General features: G+C 52.8%; 1 protein-coding gene across 4 annotated transcripts in view; it reads right to left on the bottom strand.

Annotated features, from left to right (window-relative positions):
* The window catches only part of PHACTR4 (phosphatase and actin regulator 4), a 64,032-nt gene that overhangs the window by 33,065 nt on the left and 11,829 nt on the right, over positions 1-19,138 (bottom strand). Inside the window, exons 2-4 of one of the 4 annotated variants that reach the window (XM_035562362.2) lie at positions 13,442-13,589; positions 7,325-7,371; positions 7,013-7,214 (exon numbers count right to left, since the gene is read on the bottom strand). Coding sequence is in view for 2 of the 4 variants with exons in the window: in XM_035562361.2 (XP_035418254.1) it covers positions 7,325-7,340 (16 nt within the window). In the remaining 2 variants the exon portion in view is untranslated. Of the gene's footprint in view, positions 1-7,012; positions 7,215-7,324; positions 7,372-13,441; positions 13,590-18,633; positions 18,766-19,138 lie in introns of those variants that run through there. The other 3 variants (XM_050715165.1, XM_035562361.2, XM_035562360.2) reach the window with 3 other exon arrangements.

Raw genomic sequence — 19,138 nt, 5'->3', positions numbered from 1 at the left:
AGGGCCCCGGTGCTCCCCAAAACCCCCCAGCACAGAGCTCTGCAGCCTCGGGGCGCCCCCCAGGACCCCCACCCCCAGCACAGAGCTCCACGGGGCTCCAGGTCACCCCCAAGCCCCCCCCAGCACAGAGCTCCACAGGGCCCTGGGGCTCCCCAAATCCCCCCAGTGCAGAGCTCCACAGTCTCAGGATGCCCCCAAGACAACCCCCCAGCTCGGAGCCCCACGGGGCCCCGGAGTGCCCCCCAAAACCCCCAGCAGAGGGACCCACGGGGCCCTGGGGTGCCCCCCAAGCCCCCCCCAAGCTCGGAGCTCCGCAGCCCCGGTCACGATCGCCCCCTGGCGGCCGCGCCTCGCAGCGCCCCAAGCTCGGCGCCGGCAGCAGCAGCCGGGGGGCTTCGGGGGGCGCCGGGGGGCTTCGGGGGGGGCTGTGCCCAGCTTTGGGCACCGGTCCCGGCCTCCTTACAGGCCCTTAGGGCACTTTGCTTCTAGTTCCAGCGCAGGCTGAACGGCTCGAGGGGAATTAGTAACTTTTATATTGTTTTTAATGTGCAGAGGAGTACAAATCCATCGTAACCCCGCTGCTTAGGGCCTTTAGAAACCCTAAAACCTGTGCTTGTTGAAGCAGGGCAAAGCCAGGCTGGGCTGAAGCATCCTTTTCCTTAATTGCTCCTCAAGCTGACCATGCCGTGCTCATCACTGGTCGCACCACAGCCGGCTCGGTCCCACACCTGCAGGAAAGCCACGCCAGGTATCGGGGGTTTTGTTGCATTCGAGCGTTTCGGGAGACAAAAGGCACCTTCAGAAATGAGAGCTGGGGTAAAAGCAGCGATAAGGCAGCGGTGACAACATGCGACTGTTCAACCCGACCAGCCCCTGGCTCAGCTAACACCCTTTACAACTCGCAAGGGCAGCAACACCACTGAGAACTGGTGTTTGGGGTTTTTTTCCAAGCCAGCTTTACCATCCAGCACAGACACATTGCCGCTGTGCGACCCAAGAGAAACAGTCATAATAAAAATCACTTCATTTAAACTAAACCCACTTACCTCTGGTTCCAGGCAGGCTTCTCCTATCCCCAGCCCCAATAAAACGCGCTGCTGAAGTCTCCCGAGGACTCACAGAAAACAATGTTCCAGAGGGCAAGGTGAATTTAAGGTCCAGGCTGAAAATGAAAACTAGGAACTCTCGCAATCTAACACTTCTGCTCGGTGCCCTACTTACTGAACCACAATACCTCCACATTCACTATTTCACAGCGAGTCGGCCTGAATCATCCAGAGGATTGATTACATGCCCTACAAGGTCTTATCTCTTAATACCAGGAGTAAGACTGCTCAGCTCCATCGCAGAGCGCTCCAGCGGGTCCAGCATTTCTCACCCGGCACCAGCCTTCGCCCCTATCTCGCTCCAGCCAGCCCTTAAGCCAAAGGATCTCCCTCCCAGCACATCCGCAGCTTGGACCCCAAACCAGAAAACCACCAAAATTAATGCTGCTTTCCTCCAGGCAGAGCTATCTGTAGAAGCCACGTGCCCGTTTACTACAACAGCTTTAGAAGCCACTCAAAATGGGGTGCCAGAGTTCCGAGGTCTCCGGACGGTCAGCAAAAAATCTGTGAAACTCTTGGCTTGGAGTCGCAGAGAGATGAGGCAAGAGTCTGGGATCCTCTGATTGTTCAGAGGGGGAATTCCTGGGCATATTTTTTTATTATTATTATTAATAATAATTTTTAAGTGCCAAGCCAACCAGGAGACGGATAGCTGATCTGAATCACTTGCAAACGCAGGAGGCAGAACAGCACCAGCACGGCACGAATTGCCCCAGGCACCCTGACAGCACTCAGCACCTGATTTGCACTAAGAACCTGAATGTCCATTGCAAATTCAAGAACAAAAGAGTGTCAGGATTGTGTCCCAAAGGACTTTCCTAACGTGTCAAGTGCACTCCTTACTTAGGATAATGCTCTCGGGTAGGTTAGAGAGTGCACCTTGCTTAGAAGTCCAGTGGTCTCCAGCGAGACCAGTGCAGCCCTCCAGTAAATCTGGCTAAAGACCAGCAGGACTCTGCCTTTCTTGCACTGCTTGCAGCACAGCCTCCTTCCGTTGCAGTTAGATGTTTAATCTTGTTTAATCCCAGCCGCTCTGACCGCTGTCTCTTCTACTGTACTGCACAAGACAGTTACGTCGCTGTATATATAATTTGTAGGATCTCATGGGGGAATCGTAGCTCATGCGTCTTCCTGGAAGAAAATCTGCTCTTTTGCTGTGAAACAGACATTACAAAGACATTTCCACTGGCTAGTTAGCATTAACTGGTTTTCTCTGGCAGTCCTCAGAGCTCTGACAGGGAAGCACTAACACTGCAACGCTCTGTGCTCGACTCTGCAGATTGAAACCAGAAAAAAACCAAATGCTGCCTCCAGCAGCCTCGTTTAAACTAAGAACCACGTCACCAAATCACTTTAGTTCAACACAAAAGCGTACATTTGACAAATTTTTCCCTAAATGCTACCAAGCAGCTAGTTAAACGCCTGTCCTGGTGGCAGCCTCGAAGCAGCTCGGCTCCAGCTGAGGCTTCGTCACCACGAGAGGTTTCCCACCCAGCCGCTCCCCAGCCCTGCTCTGAGTCCTTCAGAGGCTGCAAAGGACACCGAGTGCCCTGCCTGCCCCCGCGTGGACCGTTCCCTTCTGGAAAGGCACCCAAGGGACCGGAGCGGGCACCCTGGAGCTCTGAAGCCTTGCCCTGTTTCTGCAGAACAGAAGGCACCGACGGCAGCGGGCATTTCCCTCAGCCCCAGCCCTACAGCAGCCGGCCCCGCTCAGGGCTGCGGGTTTAGGGCCCGGCCCCGCTCAGGGCTGCGGGTTTAGGGCCCGGCCCATGCAGGCAGCTCCACCTGCAGCTGGCAAAGTCCTCGCCTCTGCCGCCAGCCGCTGATCCGTGCCAGAGTCGCCAGGTGGGGACTCACGCTCACGATCTCTCTCCCTGGATTCAAACTGAGCCCACAAGGAAAACATTTTCCATCCCAGCAGCCACTCCCTCGGCTGTGCTGCTAAAAACAAAAGGCTTCATAAACAAAGGAACGGCGAGGAGAACGCCGCTTGGCGGACACCTTTGGCGCGGAAGCAGAAAACTGGTTTTCCCAAGCAGGTTTTGTTTTCCCGAGCAGGTTTTGCTTTCCCTGAGCAGACTTTACCAGGCAGAAGCCTTCTGCTCACTCCCAGGTCCCCACTGGGAGGAGATGCCCAGCTCCTTGGGCCAGGGACGAGCAGCAGCAGGGGGACGGGGCAGGAGGGAACCCACACGTCCCAGGTATGAAAGCAAAGGGTTGTTTCAGATCCCAGTGCAGCAGGCTGCTGGAAGACGGTGCTTAAAGCGTCTTGGGACAGGCTCCCAGCAGCAAACCTTTACCAAAGCATCCACCACTTCTGAGCATCAAAGACAGCAGTGCCAGAACCCGCTCGGGCGATGCAGCCCCGGGATAGCTTGACGCTTGGTTTTGATCTCAAGCTGCTTCTGATACAGCTGGGCTGCTAAAAGTTGGCAGCAATGGATGTACCCTACTACAAAGCACTGCTTCCACAGGCGTGCTTGGGATCAGAAGCGATCTAAAAACCTGTTACCTATGCACGTGCAATGATCACGCACTCGTTTCCATCAGGGCTGTGAACCTCAGAGTATCCGATGGCATTGCTCTCGTTTTTAGGGATAAAAATGGGAATTGGGAAGCCAGCCACGCATTCTGTCAGGACCAAGCAGCAAAGCTAGTGCAATAGAAATATTCACATTTCGAGCCCCCCTTCCTTTCCTCAGGCTATATTTGGAGTCTGAGTGTCCAAAAGTAGCAGATTCGTGTCACACTGGTTTCCTTATGAGGCATGTAGCCCAGAAGTCAGCTTAGACGCTAAAACAAATTACTTCTTTGTTTGCACAGAGGTTAAGGACTTGAAGAGTATTTCCTATTTTTAGTAGGAAAAGAATTGGGAAAAAGTAGCACAGCAGGAGATAAGGTGATGAAAGTCAACCTTGAATAAAGAAATAACTGCAGAAGACTCTTAAGGCATCCATAAATTTAATATCTCAAGTGTCATTCTATAATAGAAGCAGCTTTGGGCAGGAGCCTGTGGGTGCAGAAGGCTGCTCCGCTGGTTCCCAGGACTCTTCACAGTTGTCCCACACAGATTTCAGACCTTTTAGGGAACCCAGCACAAGGTTTATCCCAGTACCTGCAGACGAAGTCAGCGGCCACGAGCAGAAATTGTAAAGGGAGCACTGAAGCACAGGAGCTAAAGGGACCCAAGAGCAAAAGCTTGCTATGGAAAAAGGCAGTGCCGTGCTCCCCGATGGCAGCTCAGGAATGCTCAGCTCAGACATCACGAGTGAGCTGCAGGCCCCTTTCTTCGTCAGGTTGCTCCAACACCTCTGCTTTCAAGGAACCACGGGCATAAGGTGAGGCTTGTCCCGCCAGGCACGAAGTTTCCACTTCAATATTTGCTTTTTAAGCTCTCACGACTTACAGGCATGTGGGATGCTGCCTCTGAAGATGATCCCTCCACTAAGAAACAGGCTGAAGCTCAGTTCACGGCAGCCTAAGAGCAGAGCAGTCTCCAGGAGGGGTCTGGGCAGCGTGGGCAGTGAATGCAACAGCAGAAACGCGCTCCGAAAATAGAGCCTGATCCTTCACCCTCACCACTCCGACAGGAAGGATCTGAACGGGGTGCAATGTTCCAGGGATATTTCCCTTCAGCAGATCACTTGCGTAGGTGGGACCTCAGAAAGAGGAGAAACGGCCGACACATGGCGTCTATTTAGAACTCATTTATTCCTCTCGCCGACCTCCGTCCTCCCACCGCCCGCAGGGCTGGGGGCAGCACGCTGCCCCGCTGTGCCCCGACTTCACGCTGCCACCGACCCCCCCGCCACCACCTCCCCGCTCCTACCACTCCAACATTTCTTCTGCCTCCAGCGGGTCTCACAGCACTGCTCGGTAGCTGGAGGCTCAGGCCGATAACCTACGTAGTTCATGCATCCGCTTAGCCGGTGCCAGTCACACAGGCGCAGCCGACAGCGAAGTAATTTCATTTCGCTTAGTCCAGCACAAGAGACAAACTCAGCCACCTGATGCTGCCCTGGCTGCACAACGCATGCACATCCACATTACTGACGTGGTAACAAACTCTAGGCAGCTGCTCAGGGCCACGGCCCGAGGCTTGCAAGAAGTTTCTGTACGTTCTTCTCTCTACTTGGAGAAGTAACCCGCGGCTGGGTTGAGAGCAAATTTTTAAGTCGCATGCCTGCTCTAAAATAACTGTGTGTAAACAAGCTCTGAAACTTCACTGCAGCTGCCTGGAGACCATGCTCCTACTAGTCTTCAGGGATGAGCATGAATTAAAGTCTGAAGACAACAGCAAATTTCATTTTTAATTAGCCAGGGCAGCCAGCCAAGGAGGAGCTCCCCCACCCACCCATGGCTAGTGAAGCCTGACAGCTAAAAAGGATTTATGCTCGACTGTGCAGTCCCAGTGGCCATTCGAAGCACACCAGCTCTGAACACGCGCCAATGCAGTTAAAACAAAAGCCAGCCATGCAGCATTGTGAGTGCAGTTAATATACAACCAGTTAAGGACAGCAATACATCAAAAAGCACCAGGCTTTGAAGGAACAAAGGGCATGGACTTGAGCGCAGCTCCTGCACGCAGCTCCGCCTTACCTCATCTCCAGCCTCAGTGCCCGGAACAAGCCAGGAGTCCTGAGCTTAGCAGCACTTGGAGAATGAGCATCCTTAAAAGCAAAGTAATTTAAAAAAAATAGTAATAAGAGACCCATCTGTTTCTATTGCCTTTAACGTGGGGCTCTTAGCTCCCAGCACTAACACCACCAAGCTCCACAGCCAGCTGTGCGAGGTGTCTGTGCGTGCAAAGACCAAGCACAGATGCTCCATCCTCAACCCTCACAGCTGAATTCAGAGGGAGAGGGGAGGCAGCTCTACTTCAGCTGGCACGATGCGAACAGGACACGAGGCCTTTCCCATCCCAGGCCACCAGCGCTGCTCAAATCAGGAGTCAGAGCTCCCAGGAACCTCGAGAGGCTCCAACCCCACGTCCTGGGGTTGAGCGGGGAGCTGTCATCTCCGCAGCCGCTGCTTTGGCTGCCAGCACCGTGCTCCCTTCACCCACCTCCCCCAGTAAGGCAGCAGCTGGGCTTAGTTTGCCACAAGCAAACCATAAAAGAAAAGCAATCACCACAAATTGAATGTGCACCTTCCAGGCTAACAATTAGAGGCCACAGCAGCAATTCCTGCCACCAGGATTATAAGCCTGACGTGTTTTTATGCACATGCACTTGGCTCGGAGCTGTTGTGTGAGTCAAAACCGAGCCTTCAGCGGACAGGCTGGCAGACCTGCCACGCTGAGCACACCACGCTGCTGACGAGTACGTCAATTCTCACGTTTTAAGGATGGCATCACCTGACTGCAGAGGAGTAATCTAGAAATAATAGTTGTGGTCACGCAGCTGCACTTCCTCACAAGTCAGGTAGGTTTCACCAACTGCCCCAGCGTGGTCCCCAAGATGCAAGGTTAACACGCTGCATGGAGACCGGCTTCCCACGGGGCAGGCAAGGGCTTTCATGCAAATCCCACTTCAATGGTAGAGGAAAAAACGGCTGTATAATCAGTGCCTTCCACCGCCACGTTAGGCAAACAGTCGGAAAAGTCATTGAAGCATTCTTTAAGCCAAAACTCCACCAGTTTTAGTTGCAACTAAATGCTTGCTTGCATCAGTTACGCCTCACAGCAAGGAGTTTGCTTGCCTCAGGTCAAGTAGTAGGCAGTGCCTGAAGCAAGAGCTTTAAAGCCAAATTTTAATTTAAAAAATCTCACATCTTCTGCAAGACAGAGCAGCCTAGGGAAATAAATTCAGAAAGAAATCAGGAACTACCGTGAGCTGAGCCTTCTTTCTGGCTTGCCACGTGCCTCGCTCAAATCACATACCAACTCAGAACTTCTAGCCTCCTACCTATTCAGAAAGGGGATGTTATTTGTTTTCAAGAGCTCGGGATATTCAAGAAACTTGTATTCCAGCTTTCACAGATGGGAGATTTCAAAAAAGATCTTCCAGATGTACAGTACGCAGCTTTGATCGGTTCTGATCCGCACCATAACTGCAGTAGAGTTGCAACTGATGCATCTGCCAAACGATCTCATTTTCTAATCATCGTCTACATTTGAATTAAAGACATGAAGTTTAAAATAACAAGCTTCATTACAGTACTTAGCAAACGAAGAAAGAACAGGTCAACAACCGATGGTAAGACACCTAAGTACTCACCGGTGTTCTCTTCCATTCCTCTTGCACACTAGCTTTCTGAGCAATTCCTGCAAAAACAGGAAACAAAATTGAGACAAATTAAATTTCCAAGCGTGACCAAAGCCTGGGTTTCATTTCACTTCCCTACCAGCTCTGCTCAGCCCACATGTAACTGACAGGCAGAGAACCCACAGCAGAAATCCTGCCCCAGCAAACTAGGAACAAGAGCGTGGTGCCTTCACCCCTCTCTGAAGACGTCAGCAGCCTCTGAGCATGCATGTAGTAAATGGGAAAGAAAAGTGAAACAAAGTCAAGGTGTGACATCTGCAAAGCATCAAACCTTCCCTCCCAGGGAAAAAAAAAATCACGTCTGCCTCCTCGAAAGGACGTGTGCTTCCCGTAAAAGGGAACAAGCTAATGCTTATCTAGCAAAAACAGAACAGCACGTGCACGGAAGCATTGCAGAGCTCATGTAATGTCAAGACAGATCTGAATGTACTGGGGAAAGAGGCTAAGAAGGAGGAACCAGGGTTAGTAGCAAACCCAGCTTTTCTTTGGAGAAACTTCTGAAATGAGGTGCAAGAGGAACTAATTTTGGGGAAATCAGGAGACATCTCGATTCTGATATACGTGTGCAGCACCATAAAAACACATTCAGCATTTCAGAAAGAGGGAGCTCCTGTCCTGGGGAGCCTGACACTCAAATTAAGACGACAAAAACAAGAAACGTCAACAGGCGCAGCACGGGGGGCTTGGGAAAGAGCTCTGTCCGTAGCCTCTTTCAGCCACCACGAAGCCCAGGAGGGCTCAGCACCTTGGCACGTCCCCGCTGCTGGAGCTAACGGGCTGGAGTCACCTCCAGCCGATAACCAGCCGAGCTCCCAGCACGTGCTGGCTCCCACGGCGGCGGTGGCAGAGGAGACAACCCCAGCACGGCCCCGCTGGAGGTGCCTCTGAACAAGCCAGCGCCAGCAGGGCTTTGGGGCTTCGCTCTGCTGAGCTGCGTGGGCGAGAGGCTTCTTTTGATCAGGCAGCCGCGCTCCGGGCTACTTCTCTGCTGCAGCCGGAACAGCATTCTGCGACGGGGAGAGCGCCTCGATATTAATTAATTAATGCTCAAAACGTCGCTGGCAAGCACAGCTTTTGAACAGCTTTGCAAGGAGAAGCGCTGTCTGTGCGGAGAGGGGCAGTGAGTCGGGCACCCAAGAACATCAGATGGTCACTTCGGAGGTGGGTTGTGCTGAAGTTCCTCGGGAAACACCCTGAAAATCCCTAAAGCTTAACCCATTAACACCATTAAAATAGGGCTAACTCATGTGTTATGGATAACACCTATCCTAAAGCCCGCATCAACAAGGACACCACGTGCAAAAACCAGACCGAAGGCTCCCCGCCGAAGGCAGAAGAGCACAAAGGTTTTTGCAGATATCAAACCAGCACCTGCACACAGACCAACCCCCCCCCCCCTTAGAGCAGCTCCACCGCACGGGGTGTTTGCAGGTCAGGTCTCCCTCCCTGCCCCATCAGGAAGGGAAAGCACGAGAGAAACAAAAACAGACACCTCAAAGCCTACGTTAACCTCAGCGCAGATGACGGCAGCCCTCCTACTGCCCCGAAGCCACCAGGGAGTTCGCTTTAATTTGCCTTTCAAGGGCATTCCTGCACAGGCTGCGCTGAGCTTTGCATATTACAAGGGGCATGTTTGTGCCTGGAATACTAATGCTGGCAGCCCGCTCGCCGCTGGACACCGGCTGTACGCACCAAGGACATCTGTCATCGCCTGCCAGCGCAGCTGCAAGCACCTCTGCCCGTACCGGGAGGGATGCTCTCAGCACAGCGCTGCAGCCAGTCAGCTGCTTATTAATAGCACCAGCTTAAAAGGCGCAGCAGAGTCACAGCGCGAGGCTAGAGCGAGCGGCGGCAGGGCTCCCAGCGTTTCCACGAGGCTGCCAAAGCAGGGACACGCGGCTCTGCCTCGCTAGGGAACGGGCGCTTGCCCACCCGAGCCACGGAGCAAGCAGCGCACGCCCTGCTGCCGGCGCTAACCAGCAGAGGCCAATTCGGGAACTGCTCTTCAACAGGCGTCTGAGACGCACCGCCTGCAGAACACAAAACCGCTGCTAGCCCCTACTGTCAGACGTTCCCCTCCTCCCCGAATGTATGTAAGCCCGAGGAAACCTGGATTGTGCAGTTCTTTGAGCACCGCCGGTGGTACAGGTCCACTGATTGTTCGTGTTCTCGAGCGCTCGGCTGTTCCCTCGGCAGCTGCGTGAGGTTCCCCTGCCCCAGCGAGCCACGTGCTCCCAGCACAGCTCCTGCCACTGCTGTCGATGCCCGCGCTGCTTCGCCTGCCCCTCGGCACCCCGGCCAGCAGGAGCACAGCCTTTGTCTGGCTCGCTAGTTCAAACACATTGCCCTTTTTTTTTTTTCTTTAGCTCTTTGTACCAACCTAAGAATATATTCTTGTTCCATTGACCCATCTCTGAACTTGCAACAGCAAGGCGATGGCTTTTTTCCAGCTCAGCAGCTAATCCCCACACAATAGAGGAGGACGGCTTCGCAGCCGTACTGCGGAGCTTTCTGAGCCGTTCTCTGCCCCATTTCTTCTTGGAAAAGCAGGGAACGGGGCCGGCCCCAGCTCTGCCCCCAGGCTCAGCTCCATCGCGTGCAGTCCCGCAGCAGTGCGGGGTGCGGATCTCCGTGCGTGTCGCTGCTCCTTGCTCCAGCTGCCCTGCACGCAGGCAGAGCCGACCCAGGTGCAAACCAAACCGCCCACAGGAGCGCACCACGGGCTGGGGCAGGACCCTGACAGCCCCGGCTCCGGACCCCGAGTCGCTGCCAAGCTGCACGCCGCTGCACCGCGTTCTTCCAGCCTCGGGCGAGCCAGGCAGGGCGGCTTTGCTGATCACAGCTCACCCACTTTGTGTTCCCATTTGCAGCAAGCCTTGCCCAGAGCCCTCGGCCGCTGCGCGCTTTCGGATGCCTTCGCAGCGAAGCTCATTAGCTGCACCGCTCCCCTCCCAGGCCTTTCTGATCTAGTGCTGCCCGTCTCCTCCACTAACACCAAATGCCTTCTTTCAGACGACGACGGGATGTTTCAACAAGTCCAACTAAAACCAAGCCAGCGTGGGCTGCTTTCCCCCCCCCCGGCTAAAGTACAGAACTGACAGCTCCTCCAACGCGAAGTGGCACGCTGCCTCTCCGCGGCGCCTCCCAGCAGGCTCGCCTTGGGCGTGCGAAGCCAGTTTCCGTGCTGGCTCAGCTCTAAATCACCAGTCCTCAGCCCAGACAGCAGCTGGGCAGCTACCACAGGGCTCTGACTGTAATGAGACAAAACCAGAGGCTGCTTGGAAAAAGAAAAGAAAAAAAAAAAGGGTGTGGGGGAGGGACAGGACGCTCTCCTAACGGTCCTGAGCTGTCCCCATTAGCAGGGGAGAGGGAAAGGGAGGTGTTAATAAGCACCAACTAGCCTGAGGACCAGGGTCTGGCATTAGCACAGCCCATTAGCTAGCGCCCACGAAACGAACCCAAGCTCGCCCGCCGACCTCCCAGAAGACGCTTTCTTGTGACCCGGTGTGCTGCTGGAAAAAGTCAGGCAATACATGAAACATGAGCTGGACTCAGAACGCCAGCTCCGTCCCTGCTTCGCGGCCGTGTCTGTGACACGTGCACTGCAGAGCGGGTCCCCCTGGACCCGAGGACAGCCGAGACCCGCAGGGGACTCGCAGGAGCTGACAGACAGACGGACACGGGGACACCAAGCACAGCGCTGGCCGGCAGACTGAGGCTGGCACCGAGCAGCCTGCTCATCAGTCCGGGCAGGTTCTGAGCCTCAGACCCTGGCTCAGGAAATTTGACTCAAACCACGCCACCAGAAGGACTTTTTTCAGCGCATCGAGCCCGGCCTTTCAGAAATGTCTGTGGCCGGGCTCACATCAAAACCTTACCAACTGCACCACCAGATCTGGTCGTCCATCCCTTTTCATAAATGCACTGAAAAAGCCAACATTTTATTCTCTCATCCATCAATTACTCGTTCCGGGAAGACAGATGAGAGCATTTTTGCAAAGCTGAGATAACTCCACCTAATACTACGGGTATGCTGCCCGTGAAGCCCCATGAAGTCCTCAGAGGAAGGGCTAACGTGACTCAATTTATCCGCCAGCCGTAAGATTAAGAGCATGGTAAACAACATTAAAATTCTTTTCTACAAAGCAAAATAACTCAACTGTACAGAACGGTTCTCCCAAGGGGCAGCTTATAGCACGGGTGCAGAAGAGTTTAAATATCACAAGGGAAATTCTTCTGGCACACAGTTTCTGCATGCCAGCAAAAAAAAAAAACAAAACCAAACAGATCAAGCACACCAAGTGCACTATTAAAAATTAAAGCCAAGGTGTGAGGGGAGCTCCAACCTCTTGTTGGACCAAGCAGGACAGACAGGAGGAGATGCACGAGCCCTTCTACAGGTCAGGGGAAGCCAAAACGCTCGTCTATTTTTCTGACTTCATCTAGTAACAAATTATCTCCACCTACAAAACCTCCTGCTTTGCTCATGTCCTTCAATTATCATCGTTTCAACACCATTTGCTACAAAACGCTGCTTTCAAAATCCTCCGAGCAGCCTCTGCTGACCCAGTTTGTTCCACGCAAATCGCAGACAGAGCAGAGGGGAGGTCAACTCCTCTGCATCCCGGAGGTAAATCAGAATATTCCCACTCAATAAAGTGACACAGATTAAACCAAGTTGTTCTCACAGCCCGAGCTGGCAACGCGTCAACCGGCACGGTTCATTGCTCCAATAATTAGCAGTCCTGCAGCTTCCCTGGCTTCACAAGGGTCCCAGCTCTGCGACCTGGAGCACGGCGTGCATCTCTCCGCTTGCTGAAAAGCGAAACACGGCGGCTGCTGAGCAGAAGGAAAAGATTTTGTAGAAGAAGTGACGAGCATAACGGGAAGAGAGGGAAAATTCGGAGGTATAACAACTGTAAATGCAATTTAAATAGAATACTCGAATAACTAGTTTTGTGAAATCTAAGTAGAGCAGGCGACACAGCAAATGAAACCAGCAGCTTTCCATCGCAGATACTGCATTTAATAACGGGTTCCCCAAGTAAACAGCAAATATTTTTCCGCAGCGTGGCAGCTGCCTGTGGGTGGCACAGTAATATAACATTACCAGGGTGGATTTTGGAAGGGAAGGGAGCTGAGTCCTCTGTGGCTGCGAGGTGTGCTCGGCCAGGAGCTTTTTTCACCTCTTTCATCACTTTTACAGCTCACTTCGTGAACCCTCACGCTCATCGGCACGCTGTGCAGAGCACTGAGCACTTGCAGCTCTGCTGCAGAACAGCGCTCAGCCTCAGACAAGGCGTTTGTCTGCCTGTGCCTCAGTTTCCCTTTCTTCAAGACAGGATAATTTCCATCATAAAGCACGTCAAAAAGAAACGAAAACTCCCAAACAGGACTCCCACCTGGCCAGCCTACTCAGCTAACATGCCAAACGGCCCATTTTTTCCATTGTTCTACTCAAAACAGCTCACAAACTCTCAAAAAAGCCTCCTCCAGCCTCTCCCAGGCGTCTCAGTTCACCGAGCAAGCCATGTTTACCAAACCTGAAACAAAAAGCCAGGAGCCTGTAAGAACGCATGGCACCGAGTCGAACGCGGTATTACTTCCAAGCCAGCTCCCAGTGACAAATGCTATTTCTATTTAGCTAGCAGAACAGCAAACACCGATTCGCCTCCAGACCTCCTGGCAGCCGATCAGCAGCTCTGGAGGTGCGGATGCACTCGGGGGAAAAAGCCTGCAGCAGGAACAGAGCAGAGCAGCTTCCCCGCGCGCTGTCCTTGAAGCAGCTGAAGGGCTCGCCTCGACCAAAATTATCTCCCTGACAAAGGCAGTGTAAAATTAAAGCAGAATGGCTGATTAGCGCAGAGGGAAGATGCTCTCATTCCTGCACGAGCGCCCATACGTACTGGGGAAGCCGACAGAGGAATGAGAGCATCCAAAGGGAGGCAGCAAGGCATGGTTATTCCTTGATCGACCTCCCCAAAAACGCAAGCCCTAAGCCACCGAGAGCAAGAGAGTGTCCCCTCTGGATTCCTGGCTGACAGCTGAGCTGTAAAACTTTAGCTTTACCTCTGCCGTTGAGTAGATGTGGAAGTCTCCCTAGAAGGCTTGATGGATGCGCTCATCACCTGCAGGTCACCACACGTCTGTGTGCAGCTGATATGTAGTGCCCCGTCCCCTCTGTCCAACGTTTAGCAATACAGCTTGGAGAAGTTTCCTAAAAGACAAGGTTCTGGCTGGCGGGCACACCTAGCACTTAACCACGTCGCTCAGAAGCTGCCCCACGGCCGCAGAACAGTCCTACTACAAAAACCTCTTCCATAAATTAGAGGAAGACGTACACACAATCATGGCAGACTGAACAAGATGACCCATTTGCAGAGACCTGAGATGGGAACTAAAGGCAACCCGGAGCAGAAATGTATAAGAAAAAAGCCAGGGGACCAAGCTTGATATAATTAAAAGCAGGATATCGAAGACGTTCTGGTCATCCACAACACCATCACCCAGGACTTAAATCTACCAACACACACAAATTAGCAAAATGTGTGTTAATAAATTTGGACGGTGAAGATTGCAATTCTCACATTCTGCTCGCACCCCGAAAGGAGAGGAGGAGAAGAGCCGAGGTGTTCAGAGCAGTTCCCACAGCGGACCCTGGTTCTCCAGCTGCCCGACTCACTTTTGCAGTGGGGCTGAAGGAAATGAACCCACTCACCAGCACCTGCCTCAGCATGCTGCAGGCAAAAGCCAATAAATATTTCAAATACAGCTGATTTGCCCCAAACCTAGGCCGTACATACTATTTCTTTCGGCTTTTCAAAACATGCAAGATGACATACTGAATTCTCAAGTACAGCAGTCCCATATCAGGAGCAATATCATCACTGCTTGAGCTAGCATAGCATGCCTCAATAGCTCCAAAAATACCAGCCTCGGTTTCTGCAGCAGAGCAAGGCCTGTATAAATTTAATTAGTGCAGTAATAGGAAGCACATGGGAGACCGGGAAATGCCTGGCATCCCATTCATCTTTCAGAGGGGGCTACACCAGCGTAAAGGAAAGGCATTCAGGAGCACAGTCCCTATGCCTCAGGCCTGTGGATATTCAGAACCAAGTCTTGAATTTCCTCCCCCCCCCCCCCCCCCGAAAACGTATAAGCCAACACGCAGCATAAACATCGAGCATTTCGGTTTCACACCCAAAAGGCAGGGTTCAGCCTGACCGCCCTAAACCACCCTAAACACCGGCCACCAACACAAGCCTTCTTTTTCTCCCAGATCTTTCCCAGCTCGTTGCATTCCCCAAACCACCAACCCGGCTTTTTGGGGGAGCAGACGTGGTGCAGACGTGGCTGGAGGAGGGCTTCAGCCCCTGCTCGTCCTGCAGCTGGGTTCAGCTCGCACCTTCCCATCGTGTCCTAATGCACAACCCGTCCCGGCACAGCAGGGCCCAACAAATTAAAATTCCTTCGTGACCAGTGCATACCTGCTCACGCTGCACCTCCTTCTCCTACCTCACCTCGCAGGGTAACGCCGATTTACTCTAAAAAGCACGGATCTACGTTATCCTTAGAGAAGTGCAGATGCAACTGGAAGTGACAGGAGTCCTGCCTGCGAGGTGAGGAGCCTGCACAGCCCACAAGCCTGGGACAGCCCACGGGGAGCTAGACCCGATACCACAAAGCAGACTTGTGACAGCGACTTTGTGATAGAAATAAATGTACCTGCCGCCCAAACGTATTATAGAATATCCTGAGTTGGAGGGGACCCACAGGGATCACCAAGTCCAACTCCTAACGAATGAACTGTGCGTGAAGTCCCATTTTCCCCTGTTTTTAACATCTCCCACTCGGCTTTCTGAATCTGCACAGGGACCAACGAAGAACCTCAGCCCCTGCTGCAGAAGACAAAGCAGCGATACCCATCACGTCCACTCGGGCTCGGCGCTGCATGCAGCACGGATTCAGCAAAAAGGTTTCCCTGTTCCCGAGGAAGCCTGCAGCTCTCCAAGCAGCAAGAGCTGCTCTTACAGCCCAGCAGGGCCTCCTCAAAGAACCCAGTCAACAAAACCCATTTTAAACTGACAAACGCTACCAAAAGCACGAATCCAGCTCCCTGCTTGCAGTTGCTGGCCACAGAGCACAGGGGAGAGCCTGTTGGGATGTCGGAGCAAGGCAAGCCTCCCGTCACGGTGTGCAGCCGAGGGCCTGCCCTCGTCGTGCACACCACTAGGACACGCACCCAAAAGGCACGTAATGAGGGGTTACTTACCCCTGGCTTCTGGGATACAATATAAATCACCTTTGCCTTAGTTCTGTGGTTTCCATTTTCGTCAAGCCCTCAGTGAAAACAAAGTAGCTGAGCACAAGCTAATGCTGCGGTAATGCCCCCGTAATTATGACTGGGTAGGAGATTTCATTTGCAACCACCATTTCCTCCCTGAAATGAGGCTGTTCTTCAGCTCAGCCATCGCAAGGCTAGCTCGCGAAGTGTTTCTTTTTGCCTGAGAAGCAACTGGAATTAGTTTAGCCACTGCCAAGCTCTCACATAAATGTCAGCAAGCAGAGACGCAGCCCCAAAGCTGAAGCCTGATGCTCCCTGCCGGCATCCTGCATCGTATCAGGGAAGGAGCAGTGCTGGGACCCTGAAAAGAAAGACTAAACACTGAGGAGCATCTCCCCTTTCCCAAGCAGCTCACCTGAGCTTCAAAAAAAGCCAGCATTCGAGTCAGGAGCTGCTGCCGGGCATTTGCTAATGCCAAATCTTCCCCGAGGCACTGCAAGCACCCTCACCACCACCGCACACCCGACTGCATTCCAGGAAAAGCAACCCACGGGGTGCTGGTGAAACCCTGAGCTTCCACCGGTGAGCAATCAAGAACACAAGAGAGGCACCTCTAAACAAATTCTGCACTGAAAGACGACGTTTGCACTTCTTGAAAAAAAAAAATGCACCCAAAACCTGCACTGTGTAGGTATCTTCACTGATTTTAACATCGAGTCAGTGCTCCTGACCTGGACACAGCTCAGCTGCTTGGGATCGAACCCCTGCCTTCTGCACAGGCACTCTGCAATCACATCGCCACCACGTCTGCAGCAACCTTAAATCACATTTTTTGGCTCAGTGTTTTAAACAGTTCAGGTGGAGTTTGTAGTTCAGCTGCAGCCTTCTTTTTCCTTCCCAATCTCAATACAACAATTCGATTATTTCTGATTTAATTATCTGATTATAGAATTTAATTATTTCTGATTAAGAGACGACATTTCCTTACAGAAGCCCTCCCCACATAATTTATTCTGCTTGTGTTCCACAGCTCCAGCTTCAATAAAAGGTGCCCCAACCATAACAGACGAATTCCCATTACTGATCTGGCAAACTCTTTAAAACACCAGTACGGGCAGGAAGGCATCCCATCGTGAAAATAAGCCCATAAAGTTTCTGAGCAGGAACATTCCCTTTAAAAAAATTCATTTGCCATTCTCACCACTGTGCACAAAGTTTAGGAAGCACTAATGACATTTACATGAGGACTGTGCTAATTACGTGCCCTGAGCTGATGGGGAGAAGCGGTGCCTTTCGTAGCGCTCCTCCAAGCAGCCTCGGAAAGGGATCAACCCCGCTGCTAATTCACACTCGGCCATTCTCCTTCCAGACCTGCTGCAGGTTTTGGCCTGATACGTTCACCAAGGCTCGGGACAGTTGCAGAATTGACGCACAGAAGCAGCGACACTCTCCCGAAACCCCCCTGCGAACAGGAACGCTTCCTCCTGCTGCCACTTCACCCACCCCAGCTCAGAAAGGCCAACTTCCAGCCGTTTAGCTGCGGTAAAAGCTCAAGCAAACTAACCACTGCTTCTTCTCGGCCACAAAAGGACCTTCCACCGTAACAAGGGCTACAAACCCACGCCGATCCCAGGCGGTGCCTGCAGGCAGGAGCCCGGTGGAGGCACAGGACTGCCCCGCACACCCGGCTGGCTCACCTCACCTCGGCGAGATCCAAGAGCTGAGCGAGAATTACGTACGCCTCTCACGGTGGGCACGAGTCAACGTCGGTGACTGCATGTCGGGAGTTTCATGCAAGAGTTAAAATCCAGATCTATACGGGGAAAAATCCTTAAAAATGAGCTGGAAGCTGTGCCTTTCTGGTGACCTCTCTCATACGCCGGGTTCAGCCTTTTTGTTCTGTTCGAATGCTGCGTCCTTGGACATCGGAGCAGGTTCGTTAACACGCTGCCCCCCCACACACACTCCCCAGCACAGCTATCAGCCAGCCCAGAAACTGCTGGTTTGCTCAACAAACAAGGCCTCTTGATAGGTGCCGGCACGAGGAATGGTTGCACAAGTACCCCAACCCCTCCGCCTCCAGCAGCGCTCCCGACGAGTATCAAGAAGGGAAGAGACTCGGTCTATCAGTGCAATCCAATATGTAAAAAAGGAGTGAAATTGTAAAAAAAAAGGAGTGAAATTGAAGGATGTGGCCACTCAATATGCCTCTTCCATACTGCATTTTGTAAGAGATGCTAACCCTAGTGGGACCTAAATCCGTGCTGACCCATACAAACTAGAGAAACTAAACCCACTTTACTCCGCTTTCAAGACTTCAAAGGCAGCTCAGAGCGAGCTCCAGGAGGTAGAAAGCTGCATGCGTATCTGGAAGTCACACGTATAAACTGAGAGCGTTTCCAGAAACGTAAAAAGATGCTGAAATCGAGTTAGGATTGCGTCCTTACGTACAGCTGGGAAATGGCTCCATTTTAATTGAAAGCTGACATTACTCCTGCAAAACACACCTCTTGGGGTCAGTTCTAGCAGAAGGCAGCAGGTGGTGAAATTTCCCATTTGAAAAAGCAGAAAGATGTTTCAGCACGGCCCATGCTTCCGAGGCGATGCTCTTAGCTCCGGGGAGGTAGCACAGCATGTCCTGCTCGTGTGCAGCACCGCCGGACGTACGTGGGGCTCAGCACCTCTCCATCCCTACCCCGGCCCCGTGCCCTTCTAAGGAACAGATCCCAGCGCCTGGCTGCCGGCAGCCCTCTCCCACACGTACACCGGCCCTGGCACACGCGCCAGGGCACACATTCAGCAGCCTTGCCGCATAGCTCTGCTATGTGAGATAAGCGGCTCGGTCCAGGCCCTCCCAGCTCACCAGCCTTGCTGCCTTCAACACCCAGCACATCGCTCCCAGCTTCCAAACACAGAGCCAAGCTGTGCTGAAAGGACACGGACAAAAAACGGTTGCATTTGCACAGATTACACCAACCTACGGCTACAGGTTTGTTAAAGGGAAGCTCAGTCTGCAGTAAGAACAGGTCATCGAGGACTGGCTATCTCGCTGTAAAAAGGAACTGCAGCTTGATCCATCCTGAGCCTCCTTCACAGGCCTCCTCTGTCAATTACTGACGCTCACAGCAGCCTTCAGGACTGGTCGGTATCCTTCCTCTGACATCAGCCGGACAGATGATGCAATTCACTTGAGGCCAGAGGGTGCTTGTCAGCCAGCTCCGGGGTTTGCCTATACATGGACATTTCCTAAATGACTCTGTGCGGGGAACACTCCGGTGCTTAAAGAGGTGTCTACAAACAGCAGTGTTTGGACACCCAGCTTACAGCCAGCAGCTGGGTAACAGCACCGCGCAGCCACTCCGGAATCGGGTGAGCTGTAAAACACCCACACCCAAAGGAACACAAACCTACCGTGGCTTTCATTGGGACCCAAGCTAACACGCGTGCACTCGCACATCCCAGCAGCCAGCACGCAGGTCTGT

The sequence above is a fragment of the Cygnus atratus genome, chromosome 23 (assembly GCF_013377495.2).
Source record: "Cygnus atratus isolate AKBS03 ecotype Queensland, Australia chromosome 23, CAtr_DNAZoo_HiC_assembly, whole genome shotgun sequence".
Lineage (NCBI taxonomy): Eukaryota > Metazoa > Chordata > Aves > Anseriformes > Anatidae > Cygnus > Cygnus atratus.
The sequence above is the reverse complement of the archived record's forward strand: the minus strand, read 5'-3'. Positions and strand labels throughout refer to the sequence as shown.